At 44.9% G+C, this 27,821-nt stretch overlaps 2 protein-coding genes across 2 annotated transcripts in view; one reads left to right on the forward strand and one right to left on the reverse strand.

Annotated features, from left to right (window-relative positions):
• plekhh2 (pleckstrin homology domain containing, family H (with MyTH4 domain) member 2) lies at positions 1-24,983 on the reverse strand. Its single transcript, XM_034552858.1, has 30 exons — positions 24,710-24,983; positions 22,152-22,286; positions 14,796-14,858; positions 14,555-14,704; positions 14,294-14,377; positions 14,055-14,136; positions 13,795-13,968; positions 12,273-13,201; positions 11,774-11,849; positions 11,606-11,700; positions 11,362-11,524; positions 11,145-11,281; positions 10,337-10,450; positions 10,084-10,170; positions 9,831-9,989; positions 9,659-9,742; positions 9,373-9,552; positions 9,050-9,158; positions 8,350-8,462; positions 8,035-8,214; positions 7,409-7,506; positions 6,068-6,245; positions 4,856-5,011; positions 4,655-4,752; positions 4,414-4,555; positions 4,170-4,306; positions 3,656-3,785; positions 2,821-2,907; positions 2,249-2,389; positions 1-1,316 (listed from the first exon to the last, which is right to left on the reverse strand). The coding sequence occupies exons 2-30, from the start codon at positions 22,272-22,274 to the stop codon at positions 1,131-1,133; spliced, it is 4,455 nt and encodes a 1,484-aa protein (XP_034408749.1). The 5' UTR covers positions 22,275-22,286; positions 24,710-24,983; the 3' UTR covers positions 1-1,130.
• A 391-nt stretch (positions 24,984-25,374) lies between these two features.
• The window catches only part of thada (THADA armadillo repeat containing), a 72,820-nt gene continuing 70,373 nt past the window's right edge, over positions 25,375-27,821 (forward strand). Inside the window, exons 1-7 of the mRNA XM_034551467.1 lie at positions 25,375-25,443; positions 25,909-26,002; positions 26,240-26,349; positions 26,638-26,771; positions 27,316-27,464; positions 27,571-27,603; positions 27,693-27,741. Of these exons, the coding sequence (XP_034407358.1) occupies positions 25,927-26,002; positions 26,240-26,349; positions 26,638-26,771; positions 27,316-27,464; positions 27,571-27,603; positions 27,693-27,741 (551 nt within the window). The 5' untranslated portion in view covers positions 25,375-25,443; positions 25,909-25,926. The remainder of the gene's footprint in view (positions 25,444-25,908; positions 26,003-26,239; positions 26,350-26,637; positions 26,772-27,315; positions 27,465-27,570; positions 27,604-27,692; positions 27,742-27,821) is intronic.

Consider the following 27,821-nt stretch of genomic DNA (forward strand, 5'->3'; position numbering starts at 1 on the left):
CAAAGGCACGTCTAACTAGTTCAGACAGGTTTGGGTATTGTATGTCCTCCCCCCCTCTCCTGTGAAAGACTGCAGGAATGAGGCGTGTCAGGCACCTGCTGCAGGTATCAACGCGTCAGTCCCATCCTCGCCAATGACGAGGCCAGAACGGCAGTTTGTGTGGGGGGGGGGGGGGGGGCAAGGGAAGAGACTGTGGGAAGTAGGAGAATAGGAGCGTCCGACTTGTGGTTTCCAAGGAGTTGGGCTGCTGCCAACGGCCATGGATTGCTTTCATTTGATATATATTTTACCCTGAAACTAGCAGCCTTGTTCCTGTAGTTTATTTGAGCAGTGGACTATAATTATAAGACTTATTCCAATTCATAACAAATATAACACCTCGCAGGCTGGAGAAAATACCGGGAGGAGATATCACCCTTCTAAACAAAGTACCTTAAAAAAGCGAAAAAAAGGCCCGTTCTTCCAGTTCGACCTTCGATTAACCTAGATTACTGCATCTGATCCTGTTCTTTAAGACTTCACATTATGCCCACCTCTACTTCTGTCACTTCCTCTTACTGCCTTCCTTCATGTGGAACTCAGAGCGGAGCGTCTTCTCGCTGGGTCTCAGTCCGCCAGGAAAAAAAGACTTCCGGTATTTCTGTGCATGATTGAAGTTGCGCCGCTCTCCTGGCTATTCAGTAACTAAAGAGCACCTGGGGTCCAACTTGGTGGCCTCTTACAACCCCCGGTCTCTACGTCCATTGTGCAAGACGCGAGCGTTTTTTCACTGCACTTCTCGAGCGCTCTTCAGCTGCGGCCATGCCTCTCGATCCGTATCCTTCATGACACGACAAAGAAACACCGCGGGGCTTTTTGTGTTGCTACAGGAGGACACACAACATCTTAATTATTCCTTAACAAAGTGTCATCTTCGCCCCTTCTACATTGTGCATGACCGTGCGTTCCCTTTTTTTTTCTTTTTTTTTTAAGAAAGGGGAAAACTAAAATTTGAACTTCAAAGAGCATCTCTACAAATAGATATAGATTAATGAGATATTAGTGGGACATGAATACACTCGCTCAGTCTTTCAATAAATAGTGTCTTTCCAGGAGATGTCAGATTTCCCGGAGTTTGAGTTTCCATGCCGTCACAGCAGCGTGGGGGTCTTGCTGGGGCGTCCCAGCGCTGGCGGGGATTTGCTCCTCAGCCCTCTGCTCTTCAGACTGATGGGATGCGCCACCATCAGAGCCGGTGCTGAGAGGTGGTGGGCGGCGGCCTTCTGCTGATGGGCACTATTGACGTAACTGGAGACGAGAAGGGTGATCTCCCTTATCTGTTGACGAAACACAACGAGAGAAGGGATGGGGAGCCTGTGACTTCGCTAAGACATCCCTAACGTGGTTTGTTTTCAGTATAATCATGGCAGGAAAGACCATTTTTAATTTGAAAAAATGACTGTTAAGTCACCATCTATCATAGGAGGAGATGACACAGCGGGGATTGAGACCGTGGCAACACTGGTATCGTCTCTCTGTATTGCAATATTTATATACAGTTTACTCCATTCAATGCACACACAATCTCCTGACCAATGTTGAAAAGAAAGAACATCTATATGACTGTCTATTGCACAGAGAGCAACTTATTTGTATGACGGGACAATATTCTGTGCTATCTTTGCTCGAGTCCATTCGCACGCTGTGTGTTAGGAAGGAGGTGTGCGGGCCAATGAAGCGATGTTCGTGCTGAATGTGGGCGGTGCCACTGTGGTTCGGCAAATATCTTGGATATTTTGCAACAGATGAACGGAAGTCACCATATTTAGAATGTGGAGGAATGATGTTGTGACACCGGATACGATGGCTCCGGTAGCGGCAGCGACTGGTCAATTACAGTCAATCTGCCCTAAAGCATACTCTGCTTTATGGTCTGTTTGACTCTAAATGGAGCATAATTTACTAAATGAACTTCACGCTGTATCGAAGAAGACTCGCAAGGAGAGACTGAGACCATTAAACCCATGTTTACAATGTTTACTGAGGGAATAAATGAGAAGTAGAGTCATTTTCTCATCGACTTCTATACAATCAGACTTCTTTTTGCAACCGGAGGAGCCTTCCCCCACTTGGCACCGCCCACATTCAGCAGGAACATTGACTCGGCAAGCGACGGTCACTGGCACAAGGCCGATGGGCGTGTTTGTAATATTGTGTTATATTTTAACGTATTTATGTTTCGCTGAAAACCGGTCCACCTGTCACTAACCTTGGAGGCGTCGGTTGCAAACAGGTGTTTCTCTGTGGGTTCGTCCTTGCCGCCGATGTTCTGTCCGACGACCAGCATGAAGTCCTGCTTGCAGCCCCCGAACGTCATCAGGTTCTTGAATGAGTGGGAAGCCAGCGGCTTCTGAACACACAGATCCACAGACATTTGACAAGACTCTAATGAAGAGCGTAGAGCACAAACATGGAAACTAAATTCACACTGTTTGCGTGACTTATGCTATATTAATATGACCTCTGTTCTCAGTAACGGTATCAGGCAATCAACACGTGGACAGTTACATTACATTACATGTCATTTAGCTGAGGCTTTTATCCAAAGCGACTTACAATACGCGCATTCAACCATGAGTACAAAATCAGAACAACAAGAATTGAGAAAATACAATTTCTTCAATAAAGTTAAACTACAAAGTGCTATCAGTAAGAGCCATTTAAGTGCTACTAAAGTGCTACTAAAGTGCTACTACGGCGCTACCTTCCCTATTCAAGGTATAGTCGAAAAAAAGGATGTGTTTTTAGTTGCGGGCATGATCTGACACCAGAGATGCTTACGACAGAGTTGTGCTCCAGAACGCTGACACCATCTTCGTGCACAGCCAGCCAAACGCGTGCACCATGCTCTGGAGAGGGAGTGATGGTCTGGAAAAAAAACAGAGAGAGAGAGAGAGAGAGAGAGAGATCAATCCCTAGTTACATTTCTTAACATACTACAATATGATAAATTGAGAGCAGTATGCTACACAATCATATTATAATGTCACTGTTCTTGTGGGTGACACGTGAAGCGGATGCACTGTATGCTGCATGAACGTTAGCGGACCAAACAATCGACGAGCACAACAATGACTGACATTGAATCCTCCCGCTGTGAACTCAGCCCAGTCGCCGCTGCGGCGTCACGGTGTGTTTTTGTCAGCGACCCGAAAACAAAGATGGAAACCCCGTGCACGAGCACAGTACCAACTGTTTTTGGCGACACTGTGTCAGCGGCTAATTACGCTGTGTCAGCGGCTAATTGCCGTCCGATACAGTGGTGTTTTCAACCGTGTGAGTAAAATATGCGTGAGTCATCACGAGAGAATGTGATCCTGGAGACACCCATTGTAGCGGGGACTGCGACAGAGGAGGTTTCGTACTACTTAATATACAGCTTAATATGTACCTCTGTACCTCTGTGGGTGAAGAAGACATGAATATTGTTTAAATCATGAGGTCAAAAAGTTGTCAAATTAACTAACAGACGAGCCCATGTGAATGACCCCGAGGCGGGGTTAAAGGAAATGCTAGTGCGCCCGCACTATGGGCTCTATAAAGCTATTGAGCACACAGACGCACACACACACGCGCACACACACACACACACACACACACACACACACACGTTTACCTCTGCTTCAAATAATTTGGCACCAAAGAAAGGCCACTTCCTGGCAACGGTCAGGTAGATCCTCACACACTCGGAGGAACTTCGACCCCTGAGGGAGGCCCAGCGGGCGGAGAGGCGCTGCAGCAGTTCCCTAAGATTAAGGGGGGGGGGGGGGGGGGGGGGGGGGGGGGCGCATTTTATTGCTACAGTACATTATGCAACTGTGTTCATTTTGAAATTTGAAACTTCAGAGTATAATTTGTACTACTTTCTGATCAGACTGGATTCGTTTGAATGATGGAAAAACTGATTAGAGTTACTGTGTGATCAGAAGTACGACAGGAAATGAAAGGGTTAACTGCCAACGAAACGACTTCCTGTGATGGAAACCTACACTTTATGACAGTGATGACGTTATAACTGAGTTTACAGACAACATCACATTTAAATCGCCATCTAGAAAGAGAGATACACACACACACACACACACGCACACACATGGAAGCAGGAGCCAGTCTTCAGTGTGTTCTGGTACCTGAGCTGCTCCTCAGACGTGGTCCTGCGGTAATGTTTAGGGTAGAGTCTGTCCAGGACCTGCTTCAGGGTTAGGTTAGACTTGGTCTGGGCGGGTCCAGGGGCAGAGAAGGGACGCTCAAAGTCTCCAAACTCGACCTGAACACAGACACAGTAACTGTGTTCTTTGTTTTTTCCAGATGGGGTCTTTGTCTAACAAACAATAATAGGTCAATAATAGCAAAGAAAAAAAGTCACTTTCAGACCTGGGCCAGCAGGGCAGCCATCTCCAGAGCCAGCTCCTTGTTGACAGGGAAGTGTCCCGCGACGATGGCCTCATTCGTCTGATAAGCCAGCAGCAACCTCTCCCTCTCTGACTCCCCCCTGACTTGGAGAGAGAAATACAGCCTGCGGACGGAGACAGAGGTCGTAAAAAAAAAAAAAAATGAAAAAGAGGCAAAGAGAAGGAGAGGATGAAGGTTGGGAAACGGCTAAGTCCTTCTCCACCTGTTCTTGTAGGTGAGGCGGACCGTCCTGGTGTTTTCAGACTTGCCAGTGTGCTGCTCCTTCGAGGCCTGCTCCCATTTGGAGATGATGTCACAAATCTGCGGTCGGTACAAAGACGACAGATTTTGCGTAAAGTGTCAGGAAACAGAACACAGTCTTTTTTTCTTTTTTAAGTAAGCCTTGCATGAATAGAAGGTGCACCTTGATGCCTCCTTGGAGGCAGTGCTCCAGCTCTCGTCCGGTGGGGTCATCGGTGTACAAGCTGAAACCAGATAACCCCGTCTTCCTTATGCCGGTGTCCTGGTTTAGGCGACACTGGAACTCGTCCACTGTGGTCGAAGCATCGAAGCTCACCACCTGTGGGAATGCAATGCAATTTATGACAAATGGCCATTTTTAAAAGCTCCATTTTTATTTATTTTTTACCTCACCACATCTGTACTTTAAGCTAAACGCTAACATCAACATGCTAACATTAGCATGCTAACATGTTAACCATTTTAACCATTTGGAAAACTAATCGTTCGTTTATTCAACATATCTATAAAACTTTACAATGAAGCATCACGTTGATGTGTGTGTTTACCATATATTTACATATAAGTTTCTTTTAAATAAGTCATTCAGGATGAAAAAGCATAAAAAACGACTAATCGAACTAAAGATCTCAGTCGACTAACACGAGTCAATTAATCAACTAAAGGACTCAGAGGGGCGGCCCTAACGCTAACGTGCGCTACACCAAACACAACGTACAGCTGAGGCTAATGGGAATCTTAGGAGGTTTAGAGGCCAAAGTATTACAGGTAAAGGACTAATGATGGCATTGGAAGAGCTGTTTAGGGATCAACAGCATAAAAACAATTCATCCTGAGGGACTACTACTACATTTCATGGCAATCATGGAGCAATATTTTCCGCAGATTTACATCAGTCCAGAGCTGATAGGCATCTAGGCCGTGATGTCGTTACTTCCAGCAGGTATACACTGAGAGAGGTGACAAAAACAAACGCTCCCTCAAGAGAAACCTTGACTGGAGCGTACAGGTGGGATAGTGGTAAAGGGAATATGAAGCATGGGCGCACGAGTGATATACGCGCACGTTAAACATACACCGACTCTTTACAGTGGATCGATTATGTGTCAACTGTGCCTGACTGCGTTGAGGCTCTGGTGTGAGACTGAAGCAGCAAGACCCAAACTGAACTAGCTTTGAAGGAGCCACTGCTCTTATTATTATTATTATTATTATTATTATCCATCCATCCATCCATTTTCAATACCGCTTATCCTCATTAGGGTCGCGGGGGCGCTGGAGCCTATCCCAGCTGACATAGGGCGAAGGCAGGGGACACCCTGGACAGGCCACCAGTCCATTATTATTATTATTTTTTACCTTCCAGTGTATTTACCTGGTAGGTGTTATTGAGGAAGTGGACAGGGACGCTGAATGGCAGGGAGTGATGATAAGGATTCCTCAGTAGGATGGACAGGATCTCCATGCGGGACGGCCTGCCCTGCCTCTCGCCCTTCTGCTGGGTCCGCTCCATGGAGCGCTGGCAGTAGATGGCATACTTACCCCCCTCCGTCCTGAGGATACAGTGGTTTAGAGGTGGGGCGCACATCAAAGACCATTACACACTGTTAATCTGAACAATGTTCACTGAATAATTATGATCAATCCAGTTAGTAATCCCCATATGATACATGTTTGGAGATTAGTGCTAATCTATGATGTTCATTTAGTAAATGATGGTCCAGTTAGAGTGAAATAGATCATAAAGCAGGTTAAGTTCAGGGCAATACTTGTGGTTGGCAGGTCATGACCACGGCGTTGTCCAGTCGTCTTAGCAATGTAACCATTTTGCAGTGTATTTTCAGTTCATGAAAGTTAATTGTACCGTTTTGGTCGCCTAAAAACGTCTTAATCAGCATTCGGTTGCATTTAGTTCCTCCCTCTCGTGTCCCTTCGAGTTGCAAAAAGCCAAAACGGTGGCGGCCAAAAACAAGATGGCTTCGAAACGCCGTCCACAAACAAATGGCTGATGTCACGGTGACGATGTCCACTTCTTATACATGTTAACAAATCTCCTCCGCTCTGGACATCTGACATTATTATATAGAGGACATTATACTTTGACCCCGGTATATATAGAACCCGAGTAGCCGTCCTTGTGATGAGTGAACTGAATGTGTTCATATGTGTATAATCGGTGGAGTGCCCCTTTATTTGGATGTAATTTAAGTTATAACAATGGTTATTGTACATAAAGAACTAACTGCATATACCAGAGGCATATAAACTGGGTTAAAGTTGATTTATCCTTCACTATATCCCTGGAGGGAAGCTACCACAGATGTTAATATAGCATGATTTACTAACTGGCTGTAAAAAGGCGGCTCCATAATAATGCCATGTCAGTATTATCTCAGTATAGTATGTAAGACACCCAAGCCCAGAACAGAATAATACATTTTAGTCAACCGACAGAATATAAACTGACAATTTGTTAGCTCATCGATGGAGTTGGTCATGTTGTTCCAGGCGTGCTGGAATTAAATCTTGAAATGTTTTGAGATAAAAATGGACTAATGAGAAAATAACGGGGACATTAATTAAGCACAAACAAGATTTCCAGACTTGATCGTGTTTTTTGGGGGTTTTTTTTGGCGGTGCTTCTACGTGGTGCTTGCAAAAGGTCATGCTTGCGTGCTCAAGGTTCGGGGGGCCCCCCCCCTGGGTGTTTTCTCACCTGGAGTCTCCGTGTCTTTTGAGGTGAACCTGGAGCAGCCAGAGGAACGGATGCTGAGGCAGAAACAGTCCGACGCACAGGGCTAGAAATTGCCAACCCTGAAGAATGACGCACAGGGTCACAACAAACTGTCACAAATATGAGACGGAGAATGTGCAAAGGAAGCGCCCCGGGAGCCTCAGTGCAACGGGAAAACGGACGCTTCTCCTTGTCGCATTTTTTGTTTTGCTGTGAAACAGTTGTAGCTGGTTTCGATCCTGTTGATCAGACACTGAGCTCATTCATGTACGTTCTCACAAAGGAGCCACTGTATTGTGACTCATTCCGTTTTTCTTGAAATCCTGTTTGTCATCTTTTAAAAACAGGTAGTGCTTTCATTTCTGCCCTCTGCTGGTGTTACTGGTATATCTGTGTATAGGCTATGGGCGATTACAGGAGAGCCATGGTCTTTTTCTTTTGAGCTATATAGCCTGAAATTATTTGTAACTGTTTGGATCTATGATTTTTTTCTAAGCACTTAAAAAAATAAATAAAACCCTTATTAAAAACCCTGAAGATTAAAAATCTTGTTTTTTTCCAGTAGATAACGCAAGCCACGGCTGCCACCGTGTGGTGAATGTGCAAACCTGCAGGGGCCCCGGATGGCCGTGCGGCTGCCTCCTCCGGGTCTGCTTGATGAGCTGGCAGAAGAACTCGTTCTGAAGCTCGGGGTGGGCCAGGCACACCTGCAAGGCACTCTGGGCCAGCGAAACGTGGTAGTCGATGGCTGGAGCGTCGATGGCCACGTTGATGAAAAGCTGACAAGTCTGAAGATGGGATGAGGGTTAGAGTTTGAAAAGACAGACGCAGGAGGAGATATCACTCTTTGGCTGAGGACAAATATAGCATAACAATGTTTGGTGTGTGTGTGTGTGTGTGTGTGTGTGTGTGTGTGTGTGCACCTTAAAGAGCTTAACGGCCTCGGTCTGCAGAGCTTGTGAGGGCAGGGTGGTGAGAGGAGACAACAGGGCTTCCTTACTGAAACACAACATGGGATGTGTCCAGATCTGGGAGTCTGAGAGACAGAGAGAAAGACTGCTAGCTAAAGGTACTAATGAGAACATGTCAAACGTATCAGTGAATTACAATGTGCTCCATTCAAGAGGCAGAAGGAAATAAATGTTGTATGAAAATATTTAGATGAACGAACAGAAGATAAGTGGAGAAGACTTACTGCATGTACACCCTGAACTCAATATGGAGTATTTTCTTTTACCAATACCTTTTTCACCACATCTCTGAGGCAAATTTGTAATTTTGGGCTATACAAAAAAAACTGAATTGAATTAAAAATATAATACTGATGATTATTTAACGAAGGTTTTTCATTATTTTGCGATACTAAGCCAATACTTTGAGATATTAGTCATTATTTTGAGATATTAAGATACTTTTAAGATTTTAAGTAAGTAGTTTGCGATATTAGGTCATTAATATACTACTCATCATAATGATTCACAGGATCTTTTTTTTTTTTTTTATCACAAGGCTGTGATAGGCTGTGAAGTCTTATCTTTTTTTTTTATGCTGCAAAATGGGCTGTTAGCAAAACCCAATAAAAGAAACAACAAAAAAGAAATGAATTTGCAAAAAATGACTTACTTGGATCTCCATCCAGTTGGAAGAGTTTTCCCACCAGTTGTTCGAACTCAGTGCCGACTTTGCCCACGGTGGTGCCCGCTGCCACAGACAGATGGTAGAGCCACGCATCCTACAGAGCCAAACACAGTAACATCAGAGATATGAGAGGCACATTTTCACGATCTTATGAGAAGCAGAATCAGGTCAGCTTAGATCAGTTCTAAATGGTCAAATCCCTCGCATTGGTTGTATAAATGACATTGCCTTGACCCGACACGAGAGTGCAGAGCAGAAGAATTGCAACGATGAAGGAAGAAAAAAAAGAAGAAGAAATACGAGATGACCTTTTCGTGGCGGGACTCGATGAGCAGGTAGGTGGGCCCTTGCTCCTGTGGATGGACGGCGATGGTGAAGGATGCCGCCTGTAAGCCCCGCCCACACCCCTTTGGGTCGTCACCGGAGTCCCTCGACCGGTCCACCTCCTCAATCCGGGCCTCCCACAGCTTAATCTGACCAAGGGGGAACTGAGGGCACGCACATCTTTTGAACCTCAAACATCAAGAAAAATGAACCCGACCAGCTCGCGACAGTTCTGTCCTTCCAACATGCAAACTCCATGTTGAATCTCACCTTATCCTCCTCCTCGCTGCGGAAATAGTACAAGGTTTTGCCAATCAAAGCGCACCAAACCCGCTTGGAGTAGCCGTGCTTCACCTGCCATGGAGCAAGGACACAGTTCACTGACGATGGAGAAATGTTTGTGAAAGTCGTATCCTGAGATGAGACTTGAAGGTTGCCAGACCTTGACGAGCAATCCCTTCATGCCGGGGCGAATATCCGGCTGGGTGAAGAGCGGACTGGCGGCCTTCACCCTGAGCACGCTCTGCAGCACCCGGAGCCACTCCTCCAGCAGGTTGGGGGAGTCGGCTTTCAGGTAGTAGACGCGCTTCCCTGTCACTACCTGCCAAAACACCCAGCCAAAAGGTTTTGTGAAGGATGGGTCAATTCTGTGGGAGTAGATATTCGAGGATGGACAACGACGGAGAAGAAAATACCTGCAGGACTTGTTTTCCCTCTTCACGGGCAATGCTGCTGGTAGCGTTGACCTCGATCTGACCCTGAGGTTTCCTGATCACGTCGCTCTGTGGCAGGAGAAGAAAGAGTCAGTCAACACAACGGTAGATAAATACCACTTGTACAACATTTAATAGCGAGATGCTAAAGATATAAAAGACACAAATATATGAAAGATATAAGAAGTTGTTCCCATCGAATTATGTGACTATCATTGAAGTTTATGAAACCCACGGGTGAGTTGTAGTAGAGCAGCTCTCCGTCTTTGAGGACGAACCAGCGTCTCTTCCAAGTTTTCTTCCAGGTCTTCACCATTTTTAACAGGTAGCCTGACTTCTCCATTGGTTCCTGCAAAGACACAACGCGGTTCAGTTCTATGTAGTACGACGTCCCCATGACTCACTCAAATATCCAGATGTGTCCCCTCTTACCATCTAGACGAGGCATCGTATTACTTTATTTTATGTCATGTCTAAAATACACTATCTGTAGTTCTGTGATATGTAAAAAAACAAAACAATACCAAGCATAAATAAGAATGCAAATAAAGAAAGGTACATCTGTATGGACACAAGATGAGGGAATACATTTTAAAGCAACCGTTGTTTGTTGCCTTTTTTATTAAGTCAACATTTTGAATTTAACATAAAACAATATCTGTGAGAAATGTTTCTTTATAAAAATTGCACAAAAAAAAGAAGATGCAGAATAGGGCATGTCTATCTAATAAAATAAAACTTTGAAGGATAGATCTGGTGGAACTAAAAGTAAATTACCGACCATAATTTACTAAATGAAGATCATGCCGATTGAAGATGACTTACAATTAGAGATTGAGACCATAAACTGAGGGAATAAATCAAGACTCATTTTCTCATAGACTTCTATACAATCTGACTTCTTTTGGCAATCCAAAAAGTTGCCCCCCACTGGCCGGTTGAGAGAATGCAAGTTTAAGGCACTTCGCTCGTCAGAACTGGAGTCTCACAACAAACCGGTCTCCCAAAGAACAACATTCAGGGACGTCCACTTGCTGACTCACGCTCCTGCCGTTGTCGGCGGCCAAAGAGCAGGTTTTTGGGAGCTTCTGCTCCGGTTCAGAGCACTCCGTGTCGGTGGAGTAGGCATCGGGGGGGATGGCGTAGTCGCTCTCTGACGTCATCGAGGACATGGATACAGCTGCAGGAGGAGGAAGAGCAAAGATGACGAGGGAGCGCGGGCCTCCGTTTTCAGCCTCACCGTCCTGGGACGTGCCGTACCTCTCTTGAGGGAGCGCGGGGGGCTGCGCGGGATTCCGTCCTTGCGGGAGCTGGAGGAGGCGCGGGAGCTGCAGAGGGAGCCGTCCTCCTCCCCCGAGCTGGACGACTCCTCGGAGCTGGACGACTCGTCCGAGAACGGGCTGCTGCTCAGCAGGGTGGCTTTCTGCGAGACGACGACGGGGGGGGGGGGGGGGTCAACACAAAAAGAACAGCAAGCTCGTAGAGGCGTGTAAGCAGTACTTACCCCCTTCAGAGTGGTGTAGACTGGAGCGGTCATGTTCTTATAGACGAGGGACGTGTACATCACAAAGGCGGGGTAGGAGGACTGGAGGGAGGGGTCTGCAACGCACAGGTCACAGGTCAGTTAGTTAGTGCTGTTGAAGGATGGCCTCCTCTCCCTTTCCCGTCTCACCTTTGCTAGCAGGGTCCTTGCAGGACGTCTCAGACAGCCGGATTCCCGATTTAGCCACAGCATAGATGCGACTCTCCTGTGGGGAAAGAGACACAGTGATTGCTGAACTCTCTAGGAAGATATCTTCTGACGAAGATGAAGATGATTTCTAACAAACCAAAGTCACACAAATGAACTGACCTGGAAAACGTCCTACAAGCCAAATTACGGATGGCTTTTTTTCAATGGAGTCTGGTGTGTTTTAAAGGCAAATGAAACGAGTACAAATATTCTAAATAAAGCACAAACGTAAATGATATTGATTTTTCTTAGGGGTCTAAAATAGGTTTTGCTGCTGCCCCCATCCACAACAGTACATTACTTTGCAATGGTACTATTGCCTGTTTCTTCAAATTGGGGCCGTGCAAATAGCCCATTTCACGGCGAGGAAATTATATAATGGAGGAAAACGTGTTGCTAAGAATTAGACTCATGATGGTCTCAGTTTAGATGATCTTACCCACGAGGGCAGCCTGTGTAACGGGGGTGTAGGGGGAGCTGAGATGTCGAAACAGATCTCCGGACCGGATTCCGGTGGACCGGGTGAGGTTTGCGAGGCTGGAAACGCAGGCCCCGCCGTCCGTGAGCCTAGAGGAGGCGCGTCCCTGCCCGTCTCCATGCCAACCTGCTGCTCCTGATCGAGGTCCGTTTCCTGTGGCCGGAGCGGGCGCAGCATGCTGAGGGCGTTGCGCGTTCGCCCGTGCGCGGCCTCTGTGCTGACCGGGGGCTGGCTCAAGTGTCTCTTGGCCAGAGCCGCATTCGTCGAGCCGGAGCTCGTCGGGGTCCGCATCCGGGGCTGTTTGGGCGAGGCAGGGTTATCTCTGGGGTCCTGGGGCGGGTTGGGTCGTTTAGGGGTGAGGGCTGGTGTGAGGATGGGGCTGGGGGTGGTGGCTTCGCCCGACGAGGATGAGGAGTCGAGTCTCTGGGACTGGAAACGTTTGTTGAGCTCCTCTGAAGTTTGGACCTCCAGCTTGGCCCTGTGTGCCTCCTCCTCCTCCTCCTCCTCCTCCTCCTCCTCCTCCTCCTCCTTACACCCTCCCAGCGTCCCTTCTGGTAACCCCAGCAGGCTGAAGCCGGGCTGCTCGGAGCGCTGCATGTCGTCGTCGAACAGAGAGCTGCTGTCGTCCGAAGCAGTCAGGTAGGTCTCACTGCCGGGGCGGCTGAACTCCTGACCCCCACCACCACCTCCTCCTCCTCCTCCTCCTCCTCCTCCTCCTTCTCCGTCTGACGCAGCACTGGAAAGCACGGAGGAGACGCCACGAGACTCGGATCCGCGCACACTCTCATCCAGGCTTTCAGATGCACTGTCATCCTCCAGAAGTCCAGTCTGGTCCGGTCTCTGGACGTCACCGTTTGTCCCTGAGGAGGCGGTCTGCTTGTTGCCCTTCTCTGTCAAAGCAAACATGAAAATATATATCCAAAAGGTGTACAAGTTTTTTTTCTTCTTCTACGTTTGTGAGGATACATTTTCTGTTCGTTGTTGTAATACCCAGTTTGTCCACAAGAGGCTGACGTGTACCCCCACCAGGTGAGTTTAATTTACATAACTTGCTGACTCACGATGCATGTAGCTTGTGTTTCAAGTGCACGGAGAAATTAAAACTCACTGGAGAAATCGTGAATGCTATCAGTCCTGTTCGAAAACACAGGAAAAAGAAAAGAAGAAGAAAAAAAAAAAACGTCCAAAACCTTTTTTTTTTTCTTTCTCAACGTTACACAGACATAAAAAATAAACGTACAGAACTTCATAAATAATATCCTCATCATAAACACAGAAGAGAAAACTATTTGACTAGAATGGTATCTCAGTGCTTCCGTACTCTTACGTCATATAAAAACAACTTTTGCATTTCTTCACACGGATATGACCTCATGGCTAAAATGATTAATATTATTATTATTATTCTGAGTCACTTTCCAGCATCCTGTTTTGCCCACAATCCGTTTCCGAAATCCAAAGCTGTGAATATGTGGCGACTTACTGCTCGTGTCTCTGGCCTCCGTCCCCCCGTGGTTGCTGAGGGTCCTCTGGCAGGGTGCTGGTCCAGTAAGCACCTGGGGGCTCTTCCCCCTCACCTGGAAGCAGCCGAATGTCAGGCTGCTGAGGCGCCGGGCCTCACCTGGTCGGCACGGGACGCCGCACTTCTGCTCCAAGGCTGCGGACAAACAAACAAACAAAAAACAAAAAGAATGAACTTTATTTTCATGATAATAACATAAAAATTAAAAAAGTGAAACTCACACTGCACTTGTTTCTGCAACTCCCCAAGCTGAGCCTCCTGCTGCTTGTTGGCTTCTCTCAACTCCGCGTTCTCCACCTCAAACTGAAGGAGAAACGTGTTTCAAAATAAAAGCCCCTGTCCTGGGCCCAGAGATTCATGGAATGAGACACTGGTGACACCAACTCCCCGCCGAGCTCACATTCGAGCCACATTTCCATCCGATAGAAGAAGTTTGTAAAACTTGATAATCTAGTAATACCTCTGACAACTTCAGCATCACCCATTCCTTGATCTTCGCTGCTTTCTCCTCCACTGTTTTGGCGTCCTGAAGTCGGCTCTGTTTCTGGTGAGAGAGGACGTCGCGTGACAATATTTCTGATGCATTGTGTGTGTGTGTGTGTGTGTGTGTGTGTGTGTGTGTGTGTGTGTGTGTGTGTGTGTGTGTGTGTCTTTGTGTCTGCCTCTGCATTCTTTTTGCACCTCGCCGTCCTGCCGGCTTAGATGAAATTCCTGAAATTACCTGCTCCTCCAGCTGCTGCTCCAGCTGTGCGATGGCGTTCTCCTTCTCCTGCACCAGGACACGCAGCTCCTGGCACCTCCGGAACAGACGCACCTCCGAGTCTCCCGACTGACTTTCGGGCGCCTTCAGCTTCTCCTCGGTCCACTGCACCTGGAAATCACACGTACAACGCTGCAAATATAACGCAAACACACACACACACACACACACACAGTGAACACACTGGAGTTTGGGTCCTGACCTGCTGGTGAGCGGTGAAGGCCCGTTTTTCGGCATCGTTCACCTGTGTCTCCAATTGTTGAATCTGGGAAACGAAGAACACAATATATATTTATTTTTAATTTTGTTTAATCTCACCTTATTTTCATTCTCCACATTTTACTACAACAGTAGCTCTGCCTCAATGAAGATGTGTGCAACGTGAGCAACGTGAGCAACGTGAGCAACGTGAGCAACGTGAGCAACATGTTCAACGTGTGCAACGTGTGCAACGTGAGCAACGTGAGCAACGTGTGCAACGTGAGCAACGTGAGCAACGTGTGCAACGTGAGCAACGTGAGCAACGTGTGCAACGTGAGCAACGTGAGCAACGTGTGCAACGTGAGCAACGTGAGCAACGTGAGCAACGTGTGCAACGTGTTCAACGTGTGCAACGTGAGTAACGTGAGCAACGTGTTCAACGTGTGCAACGTGAGTAACGTGTGCAACGTGAGTAACGTGAGCAACGTGAGCAACGTGAGCAACGTGTTCAACGTGTGCAACGTGAGTAACGTGAGCAACGTGAGCAACGTGAGCAACGTGAGCAACGCGTGCAACGTGTTCGAGAGCCCGCGGGCCGGATTGATGCTTGTTCTGCCGTTGCTCTTTTTCTTCACTTCTACTACTACGACTTTTACTACATAGTTACTGAGATTTTTGTCCAGAAGGATAGAAGAATGGACTTCATTTACAAGTGAATACACTGCAGTAGGCTATATAGCCTATTATTTTTTTTATTGAATGAGTATATGAATTGTATGAATTGTGTAATTGCGATGGCAAATTAAAAGCACACGGAGGGTGCAGAGGAAATTAATTATTTCTCTGAGCTGCTATAAATTAGTGGAATCAAATATGTGTGTGTAAAGAATGCTGATATGAAAAAAACAACCAGGAGTCAATGTGCAAGCTACCAATTTGATGGTGATTTCAGCTACTCTAGTGGGTTCATATATTTGTACACTGTAGACTTTACAGCAGGTTAAGGAAGTGCTGCACAGCACCTTTAACCAGCTTTACAATAATGACGTAGGCATCAAATCTGCGAAGGCACAACCGTCTCTTTGTGTGCTCAGATCAGAGCCGAGCATGTGGAACCTGATAGGAGTGTGTTAAAACCGCAGCAGCACTTAAAAGGTCACACACACGTGGATGGACTAAAAGCCCAGAGGGAATCGAGGAGAGAGACGACTTCCTGAGCAGCATTCCGCTGGAATTCCTCGGCTCAAAGTGTCGGAATCAGCACGGGAAAAGTCTCTCAAACCTCAGCGGCTTCATGGAGGCAACATGTGCGGGAATCTCATCACATGGCATTGAATGGCGTAGATTTTTAAATTTTTTATTATGCCGTATTTTTTAAGCTGCAGCATATAACAATAATTCCTAATTATGTCATCAATCATATTAACGAAACCTGTAGCTAAATAACAATGAATACACAAATTAATAAGAAAATGGACGGATGGATTAACTAATGGGAAATATACCAAAACTCAAAAGTGTTGGGCTAAAGACAACACATGCCCCATCATAATTATCCTTTCATGTGGAAAGCCACATCATCAGGCAAACATCTTGTAGAACAAAATGTAACAAATGAGCACAGAGATTGAAACACTGAACTGTTGTTTATTGGAAAAATAATAAATAGTACAGACATCAAGATAAAATAATGAATGGACATTAAAACTTCAGTATAAAATAATATTGGGCTGCAACCAACGATTGTTTTCATCATCGACTAATCTGCCAATTAGTTTTACAGATTAATCGCCATGGTCAATAAAATGTATAAAATGTCCATCACTTTTTTAAACCAAAAGTCTTTCAAAATAAGACATTTAAAGTTTAAATGTCTTATTTTGTTTGGCTAAAACCCAAAGAAATTCAGTTAAATATAATCTAAAACATATAATAATGTATGGTTGTGTGGTTATATATATATATATATATACTGTATATATACCACAACCATACAACAATGGTATATATATATACCATTGTTGTATGGTTGTGTAAAAAAAAGATGTATTCTTTAATCAACTTAAATTAAATTAAAATGTTATTAATGAATTAATTACACAACCATACAATAATGGTATATATATATATATATATATGTATACATATATATTTATACCATTATTGTATGTGTGTATATATATATATACCATTATTGGTTGTGTAATTAATTAATTACATTTTAATTTAATTTAAGTTGATTAAAGAATACATCTTTTTGGGGGGGGGGGGGGGAGTTCCTCCACCCAGCATTTCCTTATGACTTGGTACAACGTTTTAAAAGTAGAAAGGGACTTGCAGCCGACACGGTGGTTCTGTTAAATGCTGTAGAACGCGCTCAGGTTTACAAAAGTGGCTGCCGCTCCGTTCAATGACCACACTGCGAGTGTACAACGTGTTGAGCTGGAGCTGTGCAGCCATGGCCCTGCTCCAGCTTTCCCCCCCCGTGTCCGCCAGACCGGGAGAGCGTGGTCCAAAAATGAAGCCACACCCTACCAGAGAGGCTCAGTGTTTCCACTGCACCGCGTTCTCTGGATCAAAATGGAAGTGAGGCCTTTACTGTGATTTAAAAAAAATTCTACGGACAATGTGGTATATGGGTTTATGTAAATGGTAAATGTACTTGTAGGGCGCTTTTCTAGTCTCCCGACCACTCAAAGCACTACATAACATCATTCACCCATTCACACCCATATGGGAGGAGCTAAGGTGCCACCTGTCCATCAGGAGTAACTGACATTCACACACGCAATTTTGGAGTTAAGTGTCCTGCCCATGGGCTAGCGGAGGTGGGGATCGAACCTCCGATCCTCTGATTGAAGGACGACCCTGCTCACCACTGAGCCACGGTCGACCCCAATGTCGCTGCATGTCCACACTTGGCCCGGAGATCCTTCACACGTGGTTTTGGTGAATACTGTGTCCCAATGTACCTTTCTGTGCTGAAAAAAAAGGTCGTACTCAACAGCTTCAAAACCCAAGTCGTATTGAAACGTCTCCAGTCGGCAAACAGACATTTATCCTTTTTATACCCACAGCGTGAGGTCGACCTCGACGTATTTGACGGATGATAAAGCTGAGTTTAAAAGCTCCTGTTCACGAAGAGGGAAAAAAAAGAAAAAGGTATGACATGAGGCACTCTGGGTATTCTCCTGATCTGAATCGCTCTACGCTGAGTCCACTTCCGTGTCGATCAAAAGCCGCAGTAGAGACGGTTCATATTACACGAGCACATTCTATATTCAATATAGGTCCTCCACAAACCACGTCTCAACAGATATAGCATGTGGCGGAGAATGGCACATTAATTAGAGGGCTTTTTTTTTGGAGCTGCAGACGACGCACACACACACACACACACACACACACACACACACGCACACGCACACGCGCACACACAAACTCAAAGTCTCATGTCTGATGATGATGATGATGATGATGATATTTTCCTTTGTATCAGACCATGTGTGCCGCTAGTGTATGTTTTGCTCATTCTGTATGTTTCATATAGGATGAATAAGGCCTGGGTGCACACACACACACACACACACACACGCACACACACGTGACCCTCACCCTCTCAGTCTCCATGTAACCTACCAACGCTGCTCTATCACATCCGCGTAGTCTATTCCCTCGCTTCCATTCCTGGAATTCCACAACTGACGCTCTGTGGCCGACCTTCATCCCTCCATCCCTCCATCCCTCCATCCGCAGCCAGCTCACAAAGCCTCCCTCTGTAGACGCTGCGAGTCGCACTGCTGACCTGCAGGTCTTCATACCAAGAGGTTTCACCGAATGTAGTCGCAGGGTTTCTCAGGAGGACGCGCTCACCAACGCCGTAAAGCGTATATATATATATATATATATATATATATGGCTTGAACATATATATAAATACCAAAAATTATTAATAAATTGCACTGTATGTACGTTGCGCATTCTAGTTCAAGCACCAGTTTTAGACTAAATGTTCTGTTTTTGTTTTGTTCGTTCCATCTTAATATAAGACTTACAGATGTACATCTTACATTTACATCGTAATCTTATAGGCCATGAATAGAAACCGATTTCTGTCTGTTTTAACGTAACCTAACCGGATTTATACAGGACATCTTCATATTTTAAGTGGACACTAAGGTCACGCACTGTATTAAAGTTTTGAAAAGTACTGAATTCATTTAAACTACATCAGAGAGCAGTATATATAAACATACTTACCCCAATAAACATACCAATAAACGTCTGTAACTGTTAGAAAATTCATGTTCTATGCCACTTTTTATTAATATTGAAAACTACACATTCACTTTAGTTTGGCCTGTTAACTCCTAACATCTTTCTGTATTTCTGCCCCACCCCACACACCCTGGTTCAATGTGTTTAATGGCATTCATATTGACTGTGACTGAAACACGATTGGTCCACATGGCCAGCAAGCCCCGCCTACCACATAGGAGGATGTTTTTGCTTCTCTCCAAATGTGGAATCAATCAGAATGGAGGCCCAAACCTGAATATGCCACTCCACAACACTTTTGGTGTGTGTCTACTGTATGTACAGTATGGATATATATGTGTGTGTGTGTGTGTGTTGTAGTCTGATGGGTGTTCCCAAAGGATAAATATACCTACCTTCTTTTTTTTTTCACTTATTGTCACCAAATTCTATTAAAAGTGGTGTATGCCGCGTCCCGCTGCTCCAAATACTCCACAGGGCACCAACCACAGGACCACTTCCTCCTTTTTGGGTAACGTTTGCAAAAAAAATTCACAGTGCCCACCTGTTTTAAGAAATTATTTAATCTTTAAAAAAAATGAAACTATATATTTTTGTCAGGCGTTTTGAAAGATTCCCCCCCCTCATACAATATGCAGATGATACATTATTTATAGGGATGAGGCTCACTGCGGTTCTAAGGGAGATGGAATGAAAATCACCGGCGAGTGTGTTATGTAGAAAGGAAGGAGGGGCTAGGCTGACAAAACATGTCACACACACGGCCTCTCTGTCGTGACACGTGTAGCCTCCCAAAATAGCTGCATCCACACACGCAGTGCACATTTTCACTCTATGTAAAAAAAAAAAGAAATACTGTTTATGAAGGACTTTGAATTGACCTTCTTGCATACATGTGCACACCCAGAATATCTGACTGCTTCAACTTGCATTCTCAGTTCTCGTGGAACACACACAAGCACACACACACACACACACATACACACACACACACACACACATATTTACAAAAGTATTTCCTGCCTTGAGCGGCTCAATCTTTTCCACAATGCCTCTCGCTCAGACTTTCTTGGACTTCAGCAATTTTTGTGGCGACGTCCATGCGCCCCCACGCATGCTTTTCAAAAAACAACAAGCCCTGGCTCAGGAGGTGGGAGCCACAGCGGAGACAAAAAAGACCCACATCAGCAGGGCATGTTAACGTGATGAGCTCACAGCGTCGGCAGGGTCGGGGAGCACAAAGTGACGGGTCACTCCACGACAAAACCAAGTTCAATAGCCCTGCGTTACATTCCGATGGCTGCGGGGAAAAAAAACATTGCGATCCGTGACAATATGTGTCTAAAAGTCTGATATTGGCCAGTCCGTTTCAATCATCTCTGAGAGGATGCAACTAGTTTGGGGTTTACTAGAGAATTCACAGATATTTATTTTTCATCTAAAGTTCTGCCATGCAGCTTAACTGCATCTTGGAACCTTTTCAATTAATGGAAAGGAATCGATCTTAAAAATAAGATTTGTTGTTTCGATAAGATGAAATGAAAAGGAATGACGCTATTCTCCGTCAGATTTTTTTTTTACGACAAACTCGCAGGCCTCGTGTTACAGTGTACAGAAGCCCAAGCGACCGTGAGACTGACATTTCAACTGGCACACGGTACTGAGCGCAAAGCTGCTAAACTAACAGTCAACATGACTCCGGTGACGCCCGAGCTGAACTGTAGAACACTTTGTGTAGAAAAGCCCCATAAACAAGAGCTACATTTAAAGCTGTCGAATAGGACGGATAAGAACAAAAAAAGCACGCGTGTGCGCTATGTGGGCCGCTAAAAAAAAACCCACCGGGGGGGCGATCGTTCTCCCGAGTCGCCACGGGAGTTTTGTTTTGCTGTCCGGCTGAGCTTACTTTGACTCTGTAATCAACTGGAGCTGGGTCAGTCCCATCATGCAGTGCGTGGCGGAGCCATGTGGTCAGACTGCTGTTTACATTAGAGCTCTAATCAGAACTCCCTGGAGAGCGGCTTCAGATCTAGGCCACTGAGTGGTTTGGGCCGGCCCAGTTCAGGGAGGGACGGCCAGACACACCGCCACAACTCCCTGTTTGAGAGGCGGAGGACGACATGTTGGTCAATCTTCTTTTCAAAATGTGGACGTCATCGTTGGTGCAGGATCCCCAAAGTTGTCATCTCATTCAGGACTAATTCATACCAGGGGTCGCAAAACAAGCAGTGCGCCCGGTTCCGCATTACAAATGTCTCCTATGTGGGGTAGGCTGCCAATAATCACAGCAGAAGTTGCTTTACATTCAAATACTGATGGTCTCCTCCCGTCCTCGAGCCCGTCTCCGTCACTGAGGAGGTCCCCGACTTAAATGCATCTCGGAAGGAGACGAGGGCTGTGTTAAAGAAAAACACATCGTAACATACTATTCACACTAAGTGTGACGTGAAATGGAGTGCGTTGCCACTGCGTAGTATCCACGTTTTGTGGACTTCACTACACCCTCTTTGACCTGCAGTTGGAATCTCCAGCGGGGAGGAGGAGGAGAGCTCACGCTGCTTGAGGCCCAGGCCCTATTGCTGGAGGAAAAGGGGAGGCACGGGAGAACCAAAACCAGGACTGCACGTAGCAGTAAAATGAGAGTTTAAAAAAAAAAAATGTAAAAAGGGAGTCTGCTCCTTGGAAACACTTTCGTCCACAGGGACCGTCAAAATCAACACAAAAGGAAAGTTCCTTGAGGTAGCTTTAAGGTACAGTCATAGACTGTATACAAGAAGTAGACTGTGGGTCATTGGTTAGCAGGTCCGTCTGTCAATCAGGGGGGTTGGCGGTTCAATCCCCGCCCTAGTCCATGTGTCTCTTGAGCAAGACACTAAACCCTGCATTGTTCCCTGTAGCTGTGTACATGTAACATGATTGTAATCTAAATGAGAGACGTAATGTAGACGTTGTCATCATTCAGATTTGATTTTGATTTGATCCGTTCCACTAGCACTAATAGAGCGATGGCCAACACGTGAGCAGCCGTACATCTCTTTCCTCCCATCCAACAGGTTCGCGGCGCGGCGCTCGGACCCACCTTGTCGGCGGTGAGCTCTCGGATCTTGATGATCTGCACTCGGAACTTCATGAGCAGCGCCTCCAGGACCACGCACTTGTCCTTCCAGTCCTCCTGGCTCATGGCCTCCTCGCCCTCTGCCATGCCTGGTCCACCCTGTGCGAAGACACAAGACGGGCAGCAGTGAGAGACCTGAGATCAGCTGCGGGGGAATTTATTTGACTACTTTGCCGATTTGAGATTTTTCTCCTAAATTCACCAAAAGTCACCATTATTTTGCATATTTAAACATAACATTCCAGAAAAGCTGTCATACAATAAATAACTGTTCTAATGTAAGTGATCAGCTGGGGAAGTTTCATGGTGATATCTTATATCTAATTTTTTTCAAGGCTGTTTTCTGATAAGAAATTTGTTTTTTCTCAGCCAGAAATCTTGAAACTTTTCAGTTCTCACTATATTCTTTTTAGGTTTTCACAGAGGGGTTAGTTCACATTTTAAAATCTCATTCCTAAAAACCAAAGTAAAAAAAGAAAGAAGAGTTCTTCTGTTTGTTGACATTATTTTTCTAATTTTACGTGATGATAGAAAGAGACATCCAAAATCTAATATGTCAACACAAATGAAACAAGAATTCTGAACCTGGCTTTATACAATGTTCACATTTCTGTAAATCCTTTAATGACAAATCATTTAAAAAAAAACATTTTCCAAAAACACAATTGTCAGTACTCAACTGTGGACGTTTCATGGCGGTTTCCATTAGTTATTCTTTTCAACCCATTCGCTTGGGGTGTCTCCCGTTAACAATTTTTCATACCTAAAACTTCCTGTCGTGTTACTTGTTTTTCTCCAGAACATTTCTCGGAAAACAGCCCTGAAGGATTGACGCTTACGTCAAAATATTGAAGTGTTGCATTTGTTCTTTAAATAACATGAAATCAACGACACATATCTGAATTACTGATGGAAGGCCAATGACGAAAACAAACATATCTAGAATAGACTTCTTGTGCAGATGTTTTGCCACCAGCCAGCACCTGAAATATTCCAGGGCTCGACTCCAGCTGGACCGATGGGCGTATAGCTTTTAGACAAACAGGAAAAACAGGCGTTAAAATATATGTAACGTACATAGAGAGCGAGAGAGAGATGAGAGGAAATGAGAGGAGAGGGACAGAGAAGGATATATAGGAGGAGGAAGATGTTTTTTTCTGCTCCTCCAAATAATAACCTATCATTACCGGCCTGGCCTGCTCACAAAAAGACTCCACACGTGTGTGGAGGGAGGCCGTTCCCAAAAAATAAAAGCTTTCCACGGGCTTATTTCTGTTGCTGCGGTAAACACTGAAGGCAAAGAGGACGGGGGCGGGCTCTCATCCCACAAAGCCAAACAACAGGAAGGCATCCACATGCACTAAGTCATGTTAAAACATGACTTATTGCATGTGGATGCCAATTAAGGAATTGTTAATGAAACTGTTCTTACATGATGCCTATCTATTTAAAAAATAAATAAAAATGGTATTGTATTGTAATGTATTGTAAAACACTTTATATTACCCTGATTCACTCCGTTTTCACTGAGAAGCTCAATTAAGTTTTATTGGAAATGTTATGGAAGACCGTGCTCTTCATAATCTAGTTTATTGTTCAGGTTTTAGTTGAATGAGGCCTTTTATTTTTTTTTCTGATACAAATATGATATTGTTATCGTGCCTTTGTGTTGACTTTATTCACGCCTCCTTGCGTGTCCCTGTTTTGGAGAATTTAATGAAATCCCTGTGAGAATATTAGTAAATTGTCTATCATGGAGGACGACATATGCACTTTTATTCTTCAAGCGTCATTCCACAGCGATGATGAAAGGATGTGCCCAGTGGAAAACACTGAAGGCCATTTGACCCCTGAACCCTGACTCTGAGTTTCTTTTTGTCTCTCTGTCTCACTTCCTGTTTTGTAAAGTCGGCCTCGGTGTAAAGAGAGAGTGGGCCAAGAATCTGCTGCCTGCGTGCTTCATGATGCTGATGGTGTAGTAGTGAGCTGTTAGATTTAACTGCAAGTAAAGCGTCCTTATCACTGAGGTCATATTTATTATAAGATGCGTTTTTACATTTTTTTTGACAAAAAAAAAAAAAAAAAAGGTGAAACTTTAAATAGTTTGTGGTACTTTAAATTGAATCGACTATAATTCATTTATGCTCGTGGATTTCTGTTTCCTGTAAAGTCAAAGACATATTTAGACATTTAAATCACAAAAACAGTATATTTCATTTCATATAACACCAGCCAGCAAAAGACACAAATAGCATCACTTATTTTGCTTTAACAGTGGATTTATGACTAATGGCAACCAGTAGAGAATGCTGTATCCACATTCATGAGCGTCTTCGACTAAATCCCCCAATTGTCCATCACTTGTTCTACCAAATAGAGGCCATCTGAGAAACAACATTTTTCCTGCTAATTTGGTCTTTGTTGAGCTACAACTGTTCCATTCAAATAGAGAACTCTTCCGTCGTTTCCTATTTCATAAAAAAAAACAAAGTGTACATTTTCATCAAAGTTTCTCGACTTACCCCTCGAGATTATCTGATGGATCGAAACTATACGACGAACTTCAGTCCATGTCGACTCCGGCGTCTGTACATTTTCTTGTTGATCCTCTGGAGAAAAAAATCCCGATTCATGAGTAAAACATTGAATTTCTCTTTTGCCCCAGAGGGTTTCATTATAGCTCTCGGGTTGGAAAAAAGTTGGAAACGGGTTGGATTTTTTTTTACGAGGGGTGTGGTTTAGCACGACACGGCCAATCACGTCTTCGGTGGGCGTGCCTCGGTGCGGCAGAACCACGACCGCCCCGTGTTTGACCAGCGTGTGTTGTCCGCCAATGAGAATCCGGAGCGCTACTTCATGGACTCAAACTTCAGAGGGCGGTGTGTGACAATTTGTCGGAAGTGACGTACCCACGTGTGCAGCGTAGGTGTGTCAAGCCAGCGGGAACGACACAAGGGAAATGAATGAGTCTGGCGTCTAGTCAAGGTTTGGAGAAGTTGTTCAACTACACAGTTCGGAAAAAATAATGTATTGTCAACAAAATTAAATTAAATAAAGCACAAATACATTCACAAAAAAAAAATTGCTGGATTGCATTGTATATTGTTTTTTGGGCACGATGTTTAAAGTTTGTTTTACTCTGAAAATATATACCGGAAATTAGAGCTTTTTTTATTCTCGAGCTTGACATGAATTACAGCTAACGTTAACAGCCGAAACGGAAGAGCTCCAAGTGCGAACCTCATGCTGAATTGAGGTGAATGTCTCGCTGCTGTTATTCAACTTTCAACTTTTATTTAGCTGCTCTAACTCGTTGTGAGCATCGCGTCGGTCTACTGCGTCAGATTGTGTTTACCATTTGTGCTTTCCCTTTTCATTTTGGACGCAAAGACGGCTAATTTAGCAATAGTTGGCTAACGGTTGTCCAGTTAGAGAGTGTGTGTGTGTGTGTGTGTGTGTGTGTGTGTGTGTGTGTGTGTGTGTGTGTGTGTGTGTGTGTGTGTGTGTGTGTGTGTGTGTGTGTGTGTGTGTGTGTGTGTGTGTGTGTGTGTGTGTGTGTGTGTGTGTGTGTGTGTGTGTGTGTGTGTGTGTGTGTGTGTGTGTGTGTGTGTGTGTGTGTGTATATATATATATTAGTATAGACAGTTGTAAAGTTCAAATGATTGTTTTAGACAAACACCAAGCAGAGTGAATTAACTGATGCTCTGTGCCTTATGCGCAGGTCAGGTCAGGTCAGGTCATGGTGGTGAAGAAGAAGACGACAGCCAAAGTGGAGGCTGTGGTTCTGGATGAGGAGAAACTACACATGCTGATAGGTAATGTGACCACGCTGCTATGGTTGATTTAAAAACAGTGTCATTCATCCTTTTGCCTGTCCTCCTATAACCAATGGGGGACCCCAGGACAAAATCAAATTGGGGGGTCCGTTGTCTAATTTGTGTCAGTTGAGTCCTTAGCTTGAAAAAGTCTGGGAACCTCCCTCCACACACTCCACTGCAGCATTATATATATATATCATAGTGATTAATGTCCAATATTGTGTGATCCCATAGTGTCCCTCTCTGTGGATGGAGGAGAGGATGGAGTCTGGCAGGTCGCCCAGACCCTGCAGTCCTGCTTGGAGCTGTCAGAGCCGGTGCAGCAGATCCAGCTGGTTAAAAAGGTGGTTTGGGAGCAATGCAATATGTAATAAAAGAGTACATTTTAAAATGTCAACATGCAACATTATTTTGACTTTATAGACGACGGGGAAATTTACGATGGTTTGTCCTCCTCAGGCAAGTTTAGAATATATTAATATATATATATATATATATATATATTAGTAGTATAAAAAAATGATCAAAAACGTTGTGTAACACCATGTTTAGTGCGTGTTTACTTTCCATTATTTGACAAACTATGTGGATGGAATGCAGTAGATGACCATTGTGTGTCCGTTCTGCACCAGGCAAGGTCCCAGCTGGAGGCGCTGAGTGAAGAGAAGCCCGATGGAGCCCTTCTACAGGCCTGTCTCCACGCCCTGTCTCTGGTCTACACCTCCCTGCAGGCCAAGAACCTGGCCCTGCGACGAGCCATTGCCAGGTACACAGCTCGATGAGATAGGAGACAATAAGATGGCCAGTTTAGCAACGTCAATTTGAATTCTGTCTTCAAACGGCAAGATTTGTTGTTGTTGTTGTTGTTGTTGTTGTGGTGTGTGTGTGTGTGATCCTAGTCACACATTTAAATGCTGTATCAGAGTTCAAGTAGTAAGTGTTGTGCAAACTGTCATCGCCTCTGAATTGCTCTCGTATGGAAAAACGTAAGGACCCTCAGCAAGTTTTTAGGACCTTCAAACTCCGGCAGTTAAAGGGACAGTGTGTAGGATCTGGCGGCATCTAGCGGTGTGTTTGGAGATGGCAACCAACTCCTCCGCTGAACTCCTCCCTTTCCAAGGCTGCGGTGACATCACTTTTAGGAGCAAGGAAGTCGGACAGTTAAAAGCTCTCTCTCTCTCTCTCTCTCTCTCTCTCTCGCTCGCTCGCTCGCTCTCTATGTAGATTTGTAGGGCTTATTCTGTCACTAAAACACGTGATTCTTCCTAATCATACGGGTCAATAAAACGTCTCCGCGTTGCTTTCCTCAGTACCTTATCTTCAGGACCAGCCTGGCTGCAGGAGCAAACTTTAAGCAATTTGTCTGCCTGCTTGTCCGACTGTCTGTCCAACCCGACTTCAGAGCTGTACCCACACGTCGTAGACACCGTCGCTGCCTGTCTGGACGGCTTCCCTCTCGGTGAGTGGGCATGTGCCGCCTTCTGCTTTTGATCAGCGCAGCTATCATACAAATCTGATTTCTTATTGGAGAATAACTACTTTTACACAATTGTCCTTTTCTCAAGGCGAGAGATGCATCAACAAACTGCTGCCTGAAGGTATATATCCTGCTTACTTGTTTTAGAAAAAAAAAATTAACTAAGTGAGAAAAGCTTCCTCATTGACTCTCTTCTCCTTCTCTGTGTAGTGTTGCAGTTTCTTGACAAGGGATTGAGTGAATACCTGCACCAGAACAGGTAAATTACAGTCCCACCGGCCAAGTCACATGTTGATGATACACATGAGGGAATCTGGGGACAATGTAATCACTCGCCAT

Source organism: Cyclopterus lumpus, chromosome 15, assembly GCF_009769545.1.
Source record: "Cyclopterus lumpus isolate fCycLum1 chromosome 15, fCycLum1.pri, whole genome shotgun sequence".
NCBI lineage: Eukaryota > Metazoa > Chordata > Actinopteri > Perciformes > Cyclopteridae > Cyclopterus > Cyclopterus lumpus.